The sequence below is a fragment of the Populus nigra genome, chromosome 7, assembly GCF_951802175.1.
Source record: "Populus nigra chromosome 7, ddPopNigr1.1, whole genome shotgun sequence".
NCBI classification, from domain to species: Eukaryota; Viridiplantae; Streptophyta; class Magnoliopsida; order Malpighiales; family Salicaceae; genus Populus; species Populus nigra.
In genome coordinates this window covers 3,782,161-3,802,132 of record NC_084858.1, presented here as the reverse complement: position 1 = coordinate 3,802,132, position 19,972 = coordinate 3,782,161, and the positions used below count along the sequence as shown (strand labels likewise).

General features: G+C 35.8%; 4 protein-coding genes and 2 non-coding genes across 9 annotated transcripts; 3 read left to right on the top strand and 3 right to left on the bottom strand.

Annotated features, from left to right (window-relative positions):
- Positions 1 to 4,352: 4,352 nt before the first annotated feature.
- Positions 4,353 to 5,598, top strand: LOC133700014 (uncharacterized protein At4g22758-like). The gene is made up of 2 exons (XM_062123567.1): positions 4,353 to 5,038; positions 5,133 to 5,598. Exons 1-2 carry the CDS (start codon positions 4,642 to 4,644, stop codon positions 5,348 to 5,350), a joined length of 615 nt encoding a protein of 204 aa, XP_061979551.1. The 5' UTR covers positions 4,353 to 4,641; the 3' UTR covers positions 5,351 to 5,598.
- Positions 5,599 to 9,442: 3,844 nt separating this feature from the next.
- Positions 9,443 to 11,655, bottom strand: LOC133698547 (cytochrome b-c1 complex subunit 9, mitochondrial). Its single transcript, XM_062121502.1, has 4 exons — positions 11,522 to 11,655; positions 11,278 to 11,424; positions 10,496 to 10,543; positions 9,443 to 9,774 (listed from the first exon to the last, which is right to left on the bottom strand). The coding sequence occupies exons 2-4, from the start codon at positions 11,395 to 11,397 to the stop codon at positions 9,727 to 9,729; spliced, it is 216 nt and encodes a 71-aa protein (XP_061977486.1). The 5' UTR covers positions 11,398 to 11,424; positions 11,522 to 11,655; the 3' UTR covers positions 9,443 to 9,726.
- Positions 11,656 to 11,919: 264 nt separating this feature from the next.
- Positions 11,920 to 14,667, top strand: LOC133698609 (histone deacetylase HDT1-like). Its single transcript, XM_062121593.1, has 8 exons — positions 11,920 to 12,120; positions 12,905 to 12,975; positions 13,060 to 13,279; positions 13,362 to 13,552; positions 13,908 to 13,973; positions 14,062 to 14,152; positions 14,236 to 14,353; positions 14,436 to 14,667. The coding sequence occupies exons 1-8, from the start codon at positions 12,099 to 12,101 to the stop codon at positions 14,494 to 14,496; spliced, it is 840 nt and encodes a 279-aa protein (XP_061977577.1). The 5' UTR covers positions 11,920 to 12,098; the 3' UTR covers positions 14,497 to 14,667.
- Positions 14,668 to 15,356: 689 nt separating this feature from the next.
- Positions 15,357 to 18,172, bottom strand: LOC133698608 (splicing factor U2af small subunit B-like). Of its 4 annotated transcripts, none has more exons than XM_062121589.1 (6): positions 17,806 to 18,172; positions 17,613 to 17,699; positions 17,451 to 17,532; positions 17,195 to 17,321; positions 16,646 to 17,091; positions 15,357 to 16,518 (listed from the first exon to the last, which is right to left on the bottom strand). In XM_062121589.1, the coding sequence occupies exons 1-5, from the start codon at positions 18,040 to 18,042 to the stop codon at positions 16,656 to 16,658; spliced, it is 969 nt and encodes a 322-aa protein (XP_061977573.1). In that variant the 5' UTR covers positions 18,043 to 18,172; the 3' UTR covers positions 15,357 to 16,518; positions 16,646 to 16,655. The 4 variants fall into 4 exon arrangements, with proteins under 4 accessions (XP_061977573.1, XP_061977575.1, XP_061977574.1 ...); XM_062121591.1 differs by having other exon boundaries at positions 15,357 to 15,738; XM_062121590.1 differs by having other exon boundaries at positions 15,357 to 15,667.
- Positions 18,173 to 18,276: 104 nt separating this feature from the next.
- On the top strand, positions 18,277 to 18,359 carry TRNAL-UAA (transfer RNA leucine (anticodon UAA)). The gene has a single exon. It is a non-coding gene; the product is annotated as a tRNA-Leu (tRNA).
- A 62-nt stretch (positions 18,360 to 18,421) lies between these two features.
- Positions 18,422 to 18,493, bottom strand: TRNAG-UCC (transfer RNA glycine (anticodon UCC)). The gene has a single exon. It is a non-coding gene; the product is annotated as a tRNA-Gly (tRNA).
- Positions 18,494 to 19,972: the final 1,479 nt, after the last annotated feature.

The window sequence follows — 19,972 nt, the reverse complement described above, 5'->3', positions numbered from 1 at the left end:
ACTCGAGTTTTTTTTCCTCGACTTTTTTTGTGATGTTGGTCCTTTTCTCTTCAATTTTATCATTTGAGATTAAATTATTGGCCCTTAAGTTTTGTTATTTTTTCGCTTTTCTTCCTATTAGTTTATTTCGAGAGCTGGTTAGTAAAATTAACCCAAATTAGATTGTTTTTTATTTTTTTTATTGAAAAATGGTCTTTTTTACTGGGTTCCTCTTTTGAAATTCTTTTTTTTTATCCCCATCTCATATTGCGGGTCGTGGGTTAGTCAAGTTAGACCGGGTTAACTATGGTTTTCTTCTTTAATATTATATTTTTGAAATTTTTTTTTGTTTTATCATTTGACATTAGGTTATTAGGCCTTGAGGTTTGTAATTTCTTTTAACTTTCCTTTCTACAAGTTATTTTTATTTATATCTCGACTTGCATGTTAGTAAAATTAACTCGAGTTTGCTCGAATTGTTGCCACCGAAATATATTTTTTTATGTTAAAAAAATTTAACTCAACTTATAGTGTAGCGCAAGCTATTTATCTAGTAATTTTTTAAAAATCATTAACTAAAAATAAAACCATGTTTGGTATTAATAATACGGAATAATTTGAGATGTTTTTAAGTTGATCATAACTTCAAAAACTTTAAATCTATTTTTGTTGTTTAGACGTACTTTTCATCTCAAATTGTGTCAAAAGCTTGAGTTTAAGAAAAGTTACAATTTATAACTTTTTTTAACCTATTTTTTATATATATAAATACAGCTGTATAAAAACTACCACAAAAAAAAATGTTTTTGAACCCACTTAAATAAAAAGATGGTGAGAAAACAACTTATACCTTAATTTCATGCTTGACATAAAACATAATTCGAAACTTTATGCATGTTGTTGTGTTGTCAAGCATTAGTTTGTTGATCGGTAATTTTCCTAGGTTTTCTAGGTTGCAACTCAGTTCAATTCAGCAGTAAAGTTAGCCATTGCACCTAACTTACATATATGGTATCACATGCTGACAATCTGCAAGAAGAAGAATTAAAGCAAGCAAGTTTGGTGGTTTGCTCAATCGCATGGAGTCAAGTTTAATTGGATGGAAATTAAATTTGTCCACAAAAGTCTTTGTTTTCCATAGATGGAGGTGTAAGGCAAGGACTTGTTTGCATCAAGTGTTGATCTTAGCTGCATATTAGAAAAATCATGAAGCACTGATTGTAGCCACTTGGGTGAGCTATCCATGGGTGAAATACGACAACATGAACATAGAACACAAAAAGCAGTCCGACATGGACTCCACTACGAGGAGGGACACTGACCTGACCATTTCCTCACATGTTTTTGTCTTGTGCAAGGCTCTCTAGGCCTACCTTCACCAGTTAAGGCATCCCCTGTGTCCCCTGTTCTCTTGAGGAATCCAGATTGATCCTGCCAAATTAGTGGCCATATTGCCTCCCCTGGATAATATTAACACACGAGTAAAGTATTTTCGTCGAGAATCACAGGAGAAGCATCCATCTTGGCTTAATCAAGCATGATTTGAAGATCATTATTGATCGTAGGTAGACTTCCTTGGCATTTGTTAATTGCTCATCAGTTGGCTTCATGTCCATATCATTCCAATTACTGTACGATGCAAGACAACGACTCGCAATTATACATCTGCTGGAAAATTACAGGAGGATAAGATGATCATAACTGACTTGACCACCCAAGACTGTACACAAATTCTAGCCTGAATGACCAACTTTCTGTGTATCGTGGATCAATTAAGTGAACCAATCCTGTTCTGGAGTGACCGCTAGAGTCACCCACGAGTACACGTTTCAAATCCCTAACTTTAATGGTGCTCAAGGGAACAAGCAGGAAGAAAATATAATTAATATATGCTTTATTAATTAAGATAAAAAGTTACAGATAGAGAAAACAGCAAACCTTTTCTTCCCGGGAAACTTTTGGAATCTCAGCAGCGTAGAGATTTTTCCGATGGGTCCCGAAAAGAAAAGTCACCGGATTGATGACAGCCAATGTAAATATATATCGGCTGGATGAGTATCAGTCAAAACATTTTACTCTTTTATGATGAGGCTCGGTCAAATTCAATACAACCTGATGGTCAAGGTCAGAATGGTGGTAATTGCCTGTCCCGCTTTTTTTTTTTTATTATTTTATAACTGTAAATATTTATATCAGCAGCCTATGCATAATTTGATTAATTTTTAAAAATTTTAAAATTAATAATTATATAAATTTTTAATGATTCTGAAATTTCTAGCACTTAAACACATAATATCTAGAAAATAAATCTAGAAACTGACTAATTCAATTATATTACTTAAATTATTATTATTATTTTTAATAAAATAGATTGTTATAGTCACCGTTTGTACATTTAGTTATATTTTAAAGATTCTTTTAACCCATAAAAAGTTTTTTTAATCAAATAGGTTGTTGTAATCACCCTTTCTACATTTAAATATACTTTAAAAACACATTTAGTCCAAAAAAAAATTACTATATTTAATGTTTTTTTTATGGTTTTAATGTTAAAAAAAAAATCACAATACCTAACACAATTCGTCAGAGTCCATTTCATTAATTAATAAAATTATCTCATTTCTGAAACAACAAGAAAAGATGTGTATTCAATTCAATGAAGAGCCAACCTGTGTGATGGATAGCAAGAGTAGTTTTTTCAGCTAGGCATCGATTGAAGGCATCGAACCATGTAAAATTGGTTGCAATTTGCAGCGTTCATAGCTATCCTGTCTTTTACATTATCCTTGTCTTATTTCAACTTCTTCCCTTGATTTTACCTAAAAGTCATACGTGTACCTTGTCGAGACTTCTCACTCTTTGAAATTATCAAACTTTTCCTCAAAAATAAAATAAATAAATAAATAAATAAATTCAAACCCATAAAAGTAACGCCAATCTCATCAAATAGTTTCTCCAAAATTAATCATGATTAAATTGGAATCCCATAAATCATGATTTTTAGAGAAGTCACGTCGAGAATAATCTTCCAACTACAAATTTATATTAAATTCAATAATTTAGATGCTATAATAAAGAAAAATACTAATTATAACAAAACTTTATTATCATTAACATTCATTGTATTAAAATAATATCTATTAATTTTAAAATTTCTAGTGATTTAGATTAAACAGAAACATTAAAACAATAGAAAAAATAGCATAGCTAATTATCATCAAATAATCATTAATTTGGTTAAGAAACTTTACATATATCACCAAACAAACACTCCGAGTCTATTTTATTTTATTTTATTTTTTTTTCTTTTCTAGCTAAATGTGTGTGAGAGAGATAATATTGTATATAGTGTTTTTATAAAAATATTTTTAAATTTAAAAATATATTAAAATAATATTTTTTATTTTAAATATCGGTACAATAAATATATAAAATATTATTTAAAAACATTAATTAATAATTTTTCAAATTAAAAAACAGGTGGATTCGTTGTAAGTCCCTTTCGACAAGATAAGTCATTAACTGGAATCCCAATTGGTTTCAATGCAGTTAACGAGGCCTTGAATTGATGCAATGACAAGATGACAGGGGAGCATGCTCCATGAAGTCAGCATTGGTCCAACCGGCAGGTTACGTGTTCCAATACACGCGCACCGGTGCTTGCTGTAGTCCAGGCCCAACTCAAGGTCGCCGGACCAATCATGGCGCCATTTAGTGATTGACACGTGTTTGGCGGCGAAACAGATTCCTTACTTCGTAGTATTTCCTTCCTAGTAGATCTACATTTTTTTAAAATATCTTTACGTAAAATATTAAAAAAATGTATTTATTGAATATTAATTTTCTAATATGAAGAATTATAGATCTTGTTTAACTTTTATTAAAAGAAATAGACAAAAAAAAAGATTGAATCAAAATAAATTTAGAAGATCACAATTTATTTTTTTATTTTTTTGCTTTGGGCACTTCGAGGAAGCGCATAACCGAACAACAACCCAACTTCTTATTTACCACTAATAATATTAATATATGCACCTGCGAAACATGTGACCATAATATTCAACACAACAGCCGCCCTTTGAGCAATAATACTCTATGTGACGTCTCACCGTTTCGCACATCGTCGCACAAAACCACAATAAGCAAGTAACCTTATGCTCAACCCCCACGCGCACTTTAGCACCTAGCGGTAAGAACTTCAAGAATCCCACATACGCGACACACGTCCTTAACCACCGGCCACTACAGGTCATTAAGGGTCCTCTCTGACCGTTGACCAGTAAAGTTAAAACGAAGTAACTTCTCCCTGCAACCGGTTATAGTCAGTAATTTAAATGAAAAATCGCGCTGCTTTCCTACCTTCCTCTCCATATAAGAAGGCAGCCGCTGGCTGAACTTTTTGGTTCATAACTTCCATGTCTGCTTAAATTGTTTCTCAATTGGCAATCGGTTTTCCTCTTATTTACGGTTGTACCCCGCAGGTTATGTTACAAAACAGTCACCGGGAACCTGAGAGCCAACGCTCCTCTTCAGCTCTCGGTTTCCCTCGCCTCCGTTTCTTTCGTTACCGTCGCTTGAGGTAGCCGGTGACTGAGAGTAACCGGAGAGAAAGGGATTCGATTTATTATTTTGTGCTATATTTTTTAACTGTTGTCTACAATTATGCCTACAACACCAACGAAGGGTGACCGGAGGGGAGGACAGGATCCGGAGAGAAACAGGAAAAACAGGTTGACGGCGAAAGCGTCGTCGTTTCACGGGAAGATACCGGCGGAGATACCGGAGGCCAGGATTCGACGGCCGAAGACACTCCCAGACTTGCTCGCCGGAAGGAATCTCACGGCAACAGCACCGGAGGTGAGGCCGAAGCTAACGAAGGTATTAGTAAACGTTACGGTTCAAGGCAGCGTTGGTGCAGTACAAGTTTTGATGTCTCCTGAGTCCACCGTCGGCGAACTCATCTCCGCCGCTATCCAGCAGTACAAGAAGGAAGGCCGCCGCCCGATAATCGCAAACGACTCCAGATTCAACCTCCATTACTCGCAGTTTAGCTTAGAAAGTAATGATCCCCTGGTTAATCACGCCTTAATTTTTGTTAATTTAGAGATGTGGACACGTGTACAGTGGGGATTGATGGATTTGTTTTTTGGCAGGTTTGGATAGGGAGGAGAAAGTGATGGCTTTGGGCTCAAGAAACTTTTTCCTGTGCCAAAAAAAATCGGGGATGGACGGGGCGAGTTGTAGCAGCGGCAGTGGAGGATTGACAACGACGTCGTCTCCGTCGTGTTCAAAAGAAGTGGAAAAGGAGGTTGCTAAGAGTAACGGCGTTGGGATTCGTCCTTGGCTAAAATTCATGGATTTCTTGCTGTGAATAATTAACTGGCCGATGATGCTGCCGGTTAATTAACAGTAATGAGGACTATCATTAATCCCCTTTCAATGCAATTTGTGCATGTAAAAATAGGTGTTAAGGCCAGTAGGTGTGTTTGATGGGTAAAAATTAGAGTAAGAGATTCTTGCATGGATCGAGTAGAAATGTACGAGTGGTAGACTCTTTTACCTTTCCTGCATATGTCTTTGTTCGTTTTGAATTAATGGAATCTGTACAGTACTTTAGTATTCTTTGTGTTAACGGTAGGGGTGAGGTAAAACACACACAATTTATTAAACTTAGAAAACTAGTTTTATTAAAAAATAATTGAAAAAACTGTATTGTGAAAAAAATAAAAAAAAATGAATTTAATTATTTTTTTATATAAAAACCAAATCCAACCTAATTAACTGTTCTGGTACTTGGAGCTTAACTGTTTGTTTAATATTCTGCAACGATGGTTTCACAATAATTGCTAATGCGTTCTTTTAGTTCAAGAGTGAAAAATTTGAAAACAAATTATTATTTTTTCTTCAACATGATTTTATCTTTTTGTTTTCAATGGTTTTGAAATCTTAATATAAAAAATAAATTTTTAAAAAAATATTATTTTGATATATTTTTAAATAAAAATATTTTAAAAATTAACCATTACATACTCTAAATTAATATTTGATAATGTAATTAAAAATATATTTTTAATGCGGAGCTTGTCTTTAAAAAATTAAATTAGTATTTTTTTATTTTAGTATTATATTGTCAAAATTATTGAAAAATATTCAAATAAACATGATTATGAAAATGCCAAACCGGAGAAGTCTCGTCTTTGGTTATAAATTGTAAATCCATAGATAAATAAATAAATAAAAAAGAGCTGAATTTTTATTTATTTATGCTTATGATGAGAGAAAACCTAAGAAATCAGCGTGTTGGTACTGCCTTATCAACAAGCACGTATTTCTCATTCAAAATGTGAGATATACGTGTGATGGAAATACATAACACCGATATTTCAAATGTCACGTTGATAGATAATGAGATGAGAAATGTCAAGCTGTTTGAAACGCAGCCTGCGCGTGCACAAACGGAGGAGCGGATATGCATAGAGGAGGAGGCAATTGCCCTCTTGAAAATTTCAATTATTCATTTTAATCCTTTAATTTTATACATCTTTTCAGTTGTTTACCTCCATTTCTTAGAATATGTTTCACAGTGTGGTAACGGTTGCTTTTTAAATAACTTTTCTTACTGAAATGCATGCCAATGATATTTGCTCATTTTTTAAAAATTATTTTGACATCAGTACATCACACGATTCAAAACATACAAATCATATTTAATTTTAACAAAAAAAAATTAAATTTTTTGTTTCTTAGAAGCTCTTTAGTGTATGCCCTCCTATCTTTCAATCCTAGCAATAATTATCAAACTCGGTCTGACAAGTTATTGACTTGAAAATCAAACAACTTGGGATCTCAACTAGGTTTTTGAAGTAGGTAAAATATAGGCTTGCAATTAACCCTGTAAAACATAGATGACTAGTCGGGTCAGCCCTAAAACCACGTGACTTGATATAACTAGGAGGAGACCCCTTCTATTTTCTCAATATATCTATTTTTTTTATTATGTTTTATTTTGTTTTTTAAACACACAGAAAAATAAATTATGAATATATACTCTTTCATTTTTTTGATATCATGTCTCATAACTTTTCCGCGGGGAAAAAATATTTATGGGTTGCGTGTTTCTTAAATAAGGAGTGGATGATTTTTAAATTAGTGGTTTCAGTTTAAAGAACAGAAACAAATTATTACTCAAAACAAAAGGTGTATAAATGAAGCATAGGCCTTGCTCTTCGTGTAAAGGGAAACAATCTAAGGTTTTTCTCTCATTCAATTCAATTTTCTTATATATTAATGACAAGCCCATATCGAAATATATGAACACTGAAAGAATTTCAATGTGGGATCGGAGATTCCAATATCTTTTATCCATATAAATTTGCTTGGGAGCATTCCAATATCTTTTGTAGACGGCCAGTATGCAACAAAAGACTACGACAATAGAAAAAGATCAGATTTGCACAAACGTTCATGTATTTACAGCCATGAGTGAAAGAGGAGTATATAAATACCAGTATTCTGACGAGTCCATAATTGGAAACTCCAACCTCCAACAGGCTTGTCCCACAAATTGACAAGGGAAGCTGCCTAGACATGGACTGGCATTAGCTTGGGGCTAACAGGGCCTTGTAAATGGCTTTCTTCATCAAGTAAATCAATGGAATCTTGTACTTTTTGCTGTAATATCAAGTTTTCACTTTTTCAGTCCAATCGAGCAGATCAAAGTCATGAAATTAATTAATGTGTTGAAATATCTACCCAGAAAAAAATATTTTACGTGTGGTCAATGCAGAAATGGTCGGTTATCCTTACAGATTGAGATAATGCTGCAATCTCTTTTTTTTTTATTGTTCTTTATATAGTACAATATTAATCTTCTTTAATTTCTTTATTTAATTCGGCGTGAAGTTGGTGTACAGCAGGAGATAAGTAAATTATGTGGGCGTGTCTGTATGTGCTGTTAGCTTGTGTATGGAGGAAATAGAATGAAAAAGAGAGAGAGAGAGAGTATCTCCAGTCAATCCACGAATCATATAATGAACTTGAATTAATTATTTTTATTAAAATAAAATTGTTTATTTTTTAAATTTTTATGAAGTTAACTTAACTATGTTAGGATTAATACTGGGATTTTATTCGAATTAATATTTTTTTAATTTAATTTGAAAACCAAAACTATTTTAATAATCAAACACCATCTTCATTTCTCTCTCCATTGCAAGAAACCAGTTGATTAAGCATGATAACTACAGTTAAGCCATCGATATAACAATACAAAAATGATTAATATTTTATATTTTAGTGTGCTAATAATCGATTTAAAGATTACAATATAAAATTTAATTTAGAAGTCATCATTGTTGTTGGAACATAGCAAAAGAAAATATCTGATTGAGTGGAGCCTAAAGGGATAGCTGAGGTTGCTTGATGATTAAGGAGGCGATAAATTAATAAAGTTTCGTTGAATAATTTCTTGTAAGTTTTTTTCCATAAAAATTAATGTTGTTCGGACATAGCCTATTGCCTACACATTGTTGTGTGCGGGGATTTGAGGATATTTGAGCTGTTATTATTAGTTTTTGAAAAATATTATATTTGACTATTTTAGTGTAGCTTTAATTGTTAATGGTTGTGAAAGGTTATTAGTTTGTTTCTCTCGTAAAACTGGAAGTAATTCTTGATTGGAAACTCGAGTATCTCATGCAATTAAATTAAACAAAACAAAACTCTTATAAACTGCTTTAATTTGTTTGTGTTGAGGATGCATCAGTACTGTTGTTTTGTTCGCAGAGGTTGGATGGAAATGTTAGGACTGGGTTTGGGGCTAAAATCACTCTCTTTTTGGGAAGTCAGAGAGCTAATCCCTTCTACAGGGAACATATTTTCGATGTTAAAAAACCTTGCCTTGGGCTGCTTTCTAATGAACTAACTGGGCGTGCAGGATCTCTGGATCAAAAAAAGCATCGTAGGGCCTTCAACGCATAAGAACAAATCCCAGAGTTCATAAAGACTGGAACTCTGAAGAGGCAGCACTCTGTCTGCACTGACATGATGCAAAACTGGAAATTTGAGGAAACGTGTTGGACTCCGGTTCATGATCAAAGGCAAAACCCACCTTGTGGCCTATCTTTCAACGTTAAAATCAACAAAATTCAATAAAATTTGTTCTAAAAACCTTCCCTTCCACTTTTCTAAGCAATGCCGTCGATATTTCTCTTGATCCTTTATATCAACAACATGGTTTGTGCCTTTGCCTCTTTGACTACATTTGCTGTTTATTATATTACTGCTGCCAACTCGAGTTGTTATTGATTTATACCTGTGATTACTTTTTTCCTGGGCACTTTGTTAAACAATTAGTGAGCATCCTCTCATTACTTAATGACACTTCTGTCATTTTCTAGTGCTTATTTCTTTTTCTTAGCTATCCTCAAGTTTTATAAGTTTTTAGGCTTGCAAAATGATCCAGTTCACAACAAAACATTGTATATAGCAAAAAGCAGAACATGACTTGACTCTAAATTCAAGCAGACTCAGAAACACATGTTCCCAGTCCAATCATTGTAGTCATCCACAATTTGTACCAAGTCAACAAATCGCAGAGTGAATCAAAGGAAACCATTGTTGAATACAATAATGGTGCATCCGAACAAATTAGATTTATTGGAACAATTAAAATTGCTTACTGCAGCGTAAATGCTTGCTCTGAATCCTCAATATGGAACTTCAAAATGGCTAGAAGAACTAAGAAACTCATTCTGATGGCCTTTGCCCCAAAACTGGAATGTCCTCGTACCGTTTCTGCAGTAAAATGAAACATGTCAATGGGGTTCAAGGAACAAACCCAACAGATAATGAAAATAACATTCATGACAAACTTAAATTGAGCAGTAACATTTGAGTTCGGCTCTTCAAGGGGTTCAAATGGAGAGAAACCAATTCATTAACTAAGAGCATTTACAGAATGTACTCTGAGATTCTGAGACTGAAGCAGAAGCAACAACTGATACTACTTAACTGAAGATGGCGTGGCAGTACAGCCAAAAATCTTATTAGTATAACGAGGAGAATTTTTTTCGATGAAACAAAGGGTCAATATTATAGCCATATAATCATAGATTTCAAAGGAAAAAATCAATCATGATTGCCTTAAAAGCTGGCTCTTGTCATCACTCCAAAAATCTCTTGCATCAAGACTTACCAGAGGCATTGTTCCAAAACGTTTCCAACTAATCCACAAGGAAATGAATGTGACTCAGTTATAACAGTTAGATTGATCAGACTAAGATCACAAACACCCCATCTTAACTTGACTGCAAGAGACACTACCTTGGCTAGAAAAGAAAGAAACACAAAATTCTATATATATGTAGATATCTATTGATTGACTTTGCATTTGATATTATTATATAAAAGCATAGGAGCAGTTTATGCTGTTCACTAGAATGGTAAAGTAATAACTGCATTTGTGTATGTGCGCAAACTAAACAAGTATACAAGCACATCATAGCAGATATAATACCCCAACATTGTTGTGCTCCCATAGTTTACGAACTCCATAATCCACAGCCTGCATGTATCCACAAGATCAACCAAGATAAAAAAACACATTCAACTAAAAACAATCACAAAATATAAGTCAGCCATTGAAGAAATTGATTAAGCATAAGTATTCACTTTACAGGTAAGCAACGCTTAAATTGATTATGTTGGAAATTCTTTTTTGTTGCTTTAGCCTGATAATCAACAAAGAAATTTTTTAAAAGCATCAATAAGTGCAACTCAATTAGACGAGCCCCTTCGGTATTCAAAAGATGAAAACAAAATTTCCCACCTCATTAGATTACAAGTTTGTTAAGTAAAACTTGATATCTCAGTGAGAGGGAGTCACCCATCACCACTCTTCTTTCCTTCATTTCATTTCCAGATCCAACCGTCAATAAGCTATACAGCAAATAGAAACTCGTTTGTATTCTCTATAGATTGGCTGGCTACCCCGAAAGATTTAAAGATGCAACATGCGAATCCTACTAGAAAAAAAAAAAGTTCCCAACTTCGACAAATATTCAGTTTTTAAGTCATTGCTTCCTATAATCCTGAGAAACAGAATTCTAATAACATTACTCATCGATTTCTATTTCCCGAATTCCCCCAGCAATTAGAAAGAATTTATTTGAATCGAAATGCTCGGATAAGCCAAGGCATCTGTCTGTTTATTAAGTCTAAGAATAATTATAATAAATTCTTCAAATAATTTATAAGCAATCAAACATAAAAAAAAAAACCTAAAATGAAAAGGCTTACCCGCTCACCGGCAAAAGCGCCGGCGATGACGAAGGTAACGTAGATGGAGTTACGGCGCATAATCAACTTGTAGAGACCTTCGAACACGCCTCCTCCATTTCTCCGTGCTGTGTAATCCATCTCTTTTCCTCTTTCAAGATCTACTCCCTTTTAAGGGTTTCCAGATCACAAAATTCCAATTTACTCCGCAAATAAATAAAATTAAAAAAATGATCGGATATATGAAAAAAAAAATTATTAATACCTCAGAAAAAACCTAAATCGCGAAACGGTGAGACAGCAGCAATCCACGTTCGGGTTTGACGGCTGAGTCGGAGAAATGAGGAGGAGGTGAAGGAGGAGGAAACGAGATTAATTAATCAAAGATGGGCCTGGTGGTGCTATTATACAGTCTGCGAAGTCGTTTCGGCTATCGAGATTTATATGGGCCGAAAGTAGATTAGAAAATAATCATGTAAATCATGGGCCTTAACAAAGCCTATGAAATTGGCCGGGTTGTGCTCCTATACAGTCTACGACGTCGTGTTTTCCACCAAGATTTATATGGACCGACTGTAGATTAGAAATGTAAACAATGGGCCGGAATAAAGCCTATGAACTTGGCCTTCAACCGACAAACCTAACAGAGGCAGCTGAAACGCACATTTGTTTTTCCCCCACTTTTCTCTTGAAAAACCCTAACTCCTTCCTCGCGGCAAGCTGCATATAAAACCCCTTTAAATCCTTCCTCGTCTCCGCCTCTTTCATTCTCATAGCTCCCACCCAGAGCCTCTCTCAATTTCAAAGCCCAAAACCCTTTAAACCCTCTACTCTCATTAAACATGTCGTCCATGGAGTTCTGGGGTAAGCAGCTCCTTAATCTTCTTGTTATTAGAATTAAGATAGTTTTTTTTTCAGCGTCACTCTCTTTGATTCTGTACTTTAACTAGTTTAACGTTTAAGTGTTTTTAATGTTCTTTTTCATGATTTTATTCTAAATATTTACATCCCCTTCTTATGTATTATGTCAGCGATTGTTTATTCCTTTTCCTTCTGTGTTCCTTTATGTCGTTGTTTAGAGCTCTCTTTTTTCAATGTTTTTTGTGGACTGTTCTGTATGGAGTTAGGTTATCTTGGACGTGTATTTTCTGTTGGGTTTGGTTTTGTTTTATTTTCTGTTTTGTAGCTTGAAGGGGCGTGATTTTGTCTTTGTAAACAGATACATTTCTGAATGTGTTTGTGTTTGTGGTATGGTAATAGAAGGAAACTAAGGAAGAGGAAAGATAAGAATAATGCTATTAGTGTTTGTGTAGCTAATAACTATGGTTTAGCTCTTACTAGGTTTTGTGCTTTGTGAGTTCCAGAATGGGTCGGAGTGAGATTGCTTGTCAGATTATTCCACTTTTTGTTGGATTTTCTCTAATTGCCTTAATTGTGTGCTTTGATGAACCACGATAATTACTAGCTAAGTACTAACATCTTATGCAAGTGGGTTTTTTTTTAATGCGTTGTGTGGCGTGTTTAGTGCATGGTCGTACATCCAATAGGAATTCTTGTTTCTATAAGTGTTAGTTGTTATGTAATTGGTGGTTAGCATTGGTGTTATTTCTGTTTTACTGATGCTCCATAATTTTGATTATTTTATTAGGTGTTGAAGTCAAGGCTGGTGAGCCTCTTAAAGTGGAACCTAAAGATTTCTATATGATACATCTTTCTCAGGTTAGATTTATCTTAATTGAAGTATTAAACTTGTGCTGGACTTTTTTGTCTGACTAAATGTTTATATGGCCTTTTGTTCCTCAGGCAGCCCTTGGTGAGTCTTCAAAGAAGGGAAACGAATCAGTTCCCCTTTTCCTAAAGTTGGATGAAAAGAAGCTTGTGTTGGGAACCCTATCTCCTGATAAGATCCCTCAATTGTCCTTTGATTTAGTTTTTGAGAGAGAGTTCGAGCTCTCTCACAACTGGAAAAATGGGAGTGTTTTCTTCTGTGGCTACCAAGCTGCTATTCCTGAAAATGATTCTGGTGAGTCCTGATATATGCTAGTTGCAATATGCCATTTCTAACTTTATTTTGCGAAATTTGCTGAGCTTATTGATGCATACAGATTTTTCTGACGATGGAGATGAAATCCCATTTGAGAAAGTGGAGAATGTGAAGTTTGCTACTGGTACAGATAAAGCTGCCAAGCCTGAAAAACCAAAGGCTAATCCTGTAGTGCCAAGCAAAGATGATGAATCTGACGAGGATGATTCTGATGACGATTCTGATGAGGATGATTCAGACGATGGATCTGAGGTCGGGACATCTCCTTCTTGTAACAAAATGACATGAATCTTATTATATATCTTGCTCCCATAAAACAGGAAACTAGCATAGATGAAGCTTTTCCTCAGGTTTAGATTGTAATCTGATCAGAGATGTATATATGGCACAAAATAAAGATGTTAGGTGGGATCTTACTATGAGAGGAAAACTTTCATTATATTTTTGCATGGAAAAGTGTTAAGCAAATGCAGGTTGATTACATATATGTATGTGGTCATTTCTGGAAGGAATTCTTTGGTTGTTTCTGCAGATTAATTTTTGTTCAAGTAGCCTAATTATCCTCCAATAGAATGATATAATATGGCATCTTCCGTCTTTTCTGCAGGGTATGTCTCTTGAAGAAGATTTGGATGATGAATCCGATAGTGAAGATGAAGAGACTCCTAAGAAGGTATCAGTTTCTCAGTTGATTTGCAATTTAGATGAAATGTGATACCCAGTTTTCTTACTATGTTTTTAATTTACTTTATGTTGTGAAGGCTGAGCAAAGCAAGAAGAGGACCAATGACTCTGCAATAAAGACACCAGTGTCCTCAAAGAAGGCTAAAACTGCTACCCCTCAGAAGACAGGTATTTTTTAGTTTTCTTGTTCTATCAACTCTTCTGAAGCATGGGCGGTGTGAATGATTTTCTTCATTGTGTCTTGATCAAAGATGGTGGGAAGGCTGGGCAAGTAACTCCCCACCCTGCAAAGGGAAAAGCTGCGTCAAATGGCAACAACCCCAAGACCCCAAAATCCGGTGGCAATTTCTCCTGCAAATCCTGCGAAAGGTAGGTGCTTCTGCAACATTCTAGATAAAGAAGTCCCACTGGCGACTTACAGAACGACTGACTGCTTATATTTCTTCCTCAGGTCATTTGGCTCTGATGGTGCTCTGAAGTCGCACTCACAAGCCAAGCATGGTGACAAGTGAATTACCATTTGAAAGAACTATGTCATAGGGTTTTGGTATTCATCTCTGGAGTAAATGAGAGGTTTATGTTAGCAACTCGTCCGTAATTTTGTTAGAGATCTACATTTGAAGAAATATGTCGGATGTATTCCATTTTGAGTTTATGGGAACCGTTGCGATGTTTGACCACTACATGGTTCTGTTCAGATTACTATTCCTACGTTGTTTTGTTTGCTTTAAAAATCATCTTGGAAATTTAAGCAAGCCGCAAACATCTTGTTGTTGAGGCGCTCATGAGGGTGCACTACTCCGGAAGGCACGGAGTTGAAACTTGAACGTCCCCTAATCTATAAGCTCCTCAACAAGCGTGCAAGTGTCCACAATTTTGATAACTGATCTTTTAATTCTGTGTTTTGTCCACGCAAGGGTGACCTGTGTCGTAAAAAGATAAAAGGTTTTGTAATATCATCCTTTCCGCATTCCCATTTTAGTCACCAGAAAACCGTTTTTTAGCCGCTGCGGGAACTAGAATAGCCCCGAGGGCTTTAAAGTGTAAATGTCCTCCCGGTCAAAGCATCACAGGGCTCGAGTTCCATCCGTTTACGCCAGCTCCCCTGGCTTATCTTAAGGTATGCTAAAATGAAGGGGAAAATTGAAGGAAAAGCTCGCTTCCACAATTCATTTTGGCCCTTCTGCATTTCGCAGTTGAAACAAAAGAAAGAACCGGAAATTAGATTTTTACTTTACAACACGCTTAGCTGTTTTTTCTGGCATCCAAAAGGACGTATAAAGAATCCGTGGTGCATATTACATAATCCATTGCCAAACAAAATACAAACAACCCATCCAAATAAGGCAAAGAGATGAAGAAAGTGGCAATATGGGGTAATTGACAGCATTTCGCATAGTAATAACTAAGCAGCTACGTTCACATCAAATTAAAACTCCCTGGAAAAGAGGGAGATTACCTTGTCCACATATTGCACAAGCCATTAATGACAAAATATCAAATTGTCTAACAACATGGTAAGAGCAGGGAAATAAGCAGGGGCTGTCCCAACATGGCAGATGAATCACTAACAATGCTAAATGACTTAATGAACCGTTATACAATCAATCTGCTCCTGGATGCTTTTGAACAGCAGCCTGATAAATCCTGTAAAACCAATCCTCTGATATTGCACCCAACAACCTGTACAGAAATTTCATGGTAAGCTGCAGTTAAAATAGTGGCTTGTCTCGAAGAAGCAGGGATACCTGAACCTGCAAAACTCATAAAGATGTTGAGATCACTTTATTTTGCTAAAATAAAAATGGGAAAGGAGAGTTCAAGAAGCAAAACCCAACATAGAACCGTGAAATTTGATGGTGCACTAGCCTGAATGTGCTGTAGTCAGAATCCTGGACTGTATTGCATACACACACTGAGAACACAAACTTCAAATGCAGCAAAACAGTTCTAAGTTTAAAATTCTAGTTTTGATAAGAAAAACAGACCAGCCATGGTATTAGCCTATATTACAGACCTTTACTAGTTACTTTTTTTTTTTTTTTTTTGATTTACGTGGGGTGTCCGGGCCAGCTTACGCGCACCACGACTATTCCCCACGGCCCACTGGACATCCTGCAAGCCCAGGGGGATGTTAGGCACCGCGGGGGTGACAGGCGTGCACATAGAGGGTCGAACCCGGGACGGGGGCGGAACAAGTCACACAGTTGACCACAGCAGCTAGACCCTCAAGTGCCCTTTACTAGTTACTTGTTAACAAGAGATCTGGTGGATTACCCAAGAATTCACAGTGGACAACAAAACTTGCAAAACATTTCATCACTATAGACACTTGGCACAAAGGGAAAGTTGGAATGAATAATTCTGTTATTTTGAAATCTTTTCAATGTTGATTTTAAGAATCCAAATGGAATTGAGAGTCAAAAACATTCAAGCCCGTCATGCAATGAAGTGCACAGTCAAGCAGAGTGGATGCAGCTAATAGATAAAGAAAAAAAAAAAATCCATATGACAATTGAGAACCTGCACACCCCCTGCACAGTGGAAAATGGGCTGTAAGCTATATTTATTCAATGTTCGGTCCTTTGCTGGAAAGGAACATCCTAATTAAGCAGGTGGAATATGAAAATGATTAGAGCAGAGAGAAAACAAGTCAGGCACCTAAAGTAGATCAGTATGCATATTCTCCTTGCTGCGGTGGTATGTGCTGCTGATATTCTTGACCGCTGCCATTTTGCATTTGCCCGTTGTCATTGTTGCTGCTGTCAGCATTGACATTATTATTGGCTGTTCCTTCCTGCTGCTCCCTTTCCCTATTCCATTGTGCAATTTTAGCACGCCTCTCCTCACTGCCTTCCCTAACCGGGCTTCGTTTACGCCTCCCCGCAGGGCTTCTACTTCGTCCCTTCCGATGTCCAGGGCTTGTACTCCTATGCCTCCTGCTCCGACTTTCATAATAGTGCTCCCGATCATCATATCTTCGACCAGAACCACGCCCACTATGTGAATGCTCTTCATGGCTCCGATGTCTATAGGGGCTCCTGCTCCTGCTTCGGCTGTGGCTACGCCTTCTTCGGTAACTCCCAAATAACTGACTCCTCAACTCCCTAACATCAAACAAAATAAGACAGTAAAATAAATACAAACCCAAAACAATTCCATACCTTCAGACACCTCAAACAAAACAAAAAAATAAACATCAATCATTACCTGCCGATTCTTTTAAGGTGCATAAAATTGCAGTACCCGCCACGGTTACATGCGTTCTCCTCATATTGCCTACACGTGGCTTCTCGGAAATCAGTCACAGGCGAGAAATCCACAATGATAGGACGACCTGCACCCATTGACAATCACATCAACAAAATGTAAGTACACGCAATTAAATTGGGAATACAAAAAAAAAATCATATGTAAAAGTGAAAAATGAGCATAAAAATAACAGAAAAGAGAAGCAGAATCTGACCAGCATAAAACCTCCCAGTCAAATTCTTAAGCGCATTCGAAGCGTGCTCTTCCTCTCTGAACTGAACATAAACATTACCCACCTATGGAAACACATAAAAATGATTCCTGAAATATCCAAGCAGAAATACGAAATTGTAATTTCCAGTTCAAGAAAACATACCATGTGGTCAGCAAGATTGTCACAGACATTCAGGCTCTCAATTTCCCCGTATTTTCTTAGCTCCTCAAATAAATCCTCATAAAATTCCTGTAATTGATTAAGATTGGAACTTTCAAATTCTTGATTTTATTTCAAACACTTAATTCCTCGAAACTCAAGTACAAAATAAATAAATTAAATGAGTCGTAATTACCTCGAAGTGTTGCTGGATCCTGCGAGGATCGATAGGGTTACCCTGGGCGTCAACACCAGGAGTAATCATATCAGGGCGCTGGTACATGTTTGATAAAAGAAGCGTAGGGCTGACGCTTGGTTTGGTGTGGAGACGAGAGCATCGATCACCGTGTCTACAAGCTCCGATCTTGAAGTAAAACGGACAGTTCACTCTGTCTTTCTCTGTTCCGAATATCGACGCCAAGTGCTCCGCCATTGATTCGCCGGAAATTCTCTCTCCGTGTGTGCTTCTTTCTTAATGAATTCAGTTCTGGTTGTTTTGTTTGCGTTTTCTTATTTATCTGTCAGAGGAGAAATTCTGCTGCGTGGCGTTAGGGATTTTGAGTTTTTGACCGTAGCGTTTATCTTCAATATTCTAGATGTTTCGGAGGAAATATCACAATGTGGGCTTAATTAAAGAACTTTGTACTTGGTGCTAAAGCTAAATGTTGCTGGTTTGCCCGAGAGGTTAAGGGGGAAGACTTAAGATCTTCTGTGCATAAGCACGCGTGGGTTCGAACCCCACAGCCAGCAATTTGGTGATTTTCATTTCTTTTTTGCCGGGATTTTAATTAAAGCAAAATGAGTAAAACGCATGCGTCTGCCGGGAGTCGAACCCGGGTCTATTGCTTGGAAGGCAATTATCCTAACCGTTGGACTACAAACGCGCGTTGAGTTGAGGTGGATCGTTTCATATATGATCTATTTCCGTGATGGTCCAATGTGATTAATTCCATCAAAGAATGTACACCTTGTAAATTTAATGACCATTTTTCACTAAATCTGGTATAGGGCGGTGATCAGACCAAAAAACTATTAATTCGTTCACTCGTTGGAGGATGAAACTTCCTTCGTTCAAATTTTTAGGTTATTTTCTTCGATATAAACGATTAGTCTCGAGAAGAAAAGAATGTCAGGCCATCTTACCCTCAAAATTATCTAAAATAATACCATGCGGATTAATTTTCTTGCTTTTCTTGAAATTTATTATTTTTTAGAGGTATTTAAAAATATATTAAAATAATATTATTTTTAATATGAATTTAATAGCCAAAACCGGTCTCTAAAGCTCAGGAGATCCAACTATAGTTAAGTGGTGAAGCCATTTAGTAAACAGATGGACAAGAAGCATGGCTTCGCCCATTACAAAAATCATCTAAGCCCTGTTAATTCAGGCTATGTTTTACCCAATCGGATAAAAAAATAAAAAACCAGTCCGAAGATTTCATCGTGGAGAGATTAAAAAAAAAAACGCATTACCTTCAATTTGGATCGATTGACAGTTGATGCATAAATTTCTTAATAAATTCATCCACCTGTGCGCCCATGTAATTGAGTCTTTGGGCTGTTTTGTCAGTATTGTCTTTATTTTCACGGGTTTTTTTTTCTGCATCATAATTCCAACGTTATGTTCTGGACTCTTGAGTCCATGACGGACTTTATCGCAATCGTACTGCATATTAAACATAAATGTATATTTTGTTATGTGAAGATTATAATTTAAATTTTATAAATTTTAGAGTTACTAAATATTTACATAATCGTTAATTTTAAAAACTTATAAAACTAGTTGAGGCACGTACAAGGTTATCCAAACACTCATATTAATAAAATAAAAAATAACATGAATATTCTAATTAAAAATCTTATTTTTATTCATCATATGGGCCTTCTAGACAGTATTAGATATGGACCTGCAGAGACTGCAGTACTTTACTGTAGTTCAGGGCCTTTGTGGGGTTACAGGATGGGGGGAGACCTCTTCTGTCGTCTGAAAACTCTCAGTGCCTCCGACCGTTTACTGCAACCGCCCATTGGACTCAGTAATGCTGACGCAAATTGGATAGAGGAAGAAGAAACAACACAGGTGGGTAATCAAGAAATTGATTGCTCACATATAGAGTATGAACAAGATATATTTTAAAATAATTTTTTTTATGTATTTAGATTCCAGATATCAAAAATATATTTAAAAAAATAAAAAATATATATTATTTTAATATATTTTAAAGTAAAATATAATTTAAAAAACAATTATTATTATATTTTAAAAAACCTGTATCCAGCTCCGGCTCAAAATGGCAATGGCACAAAGAGACAACCAAGTGAGATGACATTTCAACTAACGGATTTATAATCTCTTAAAT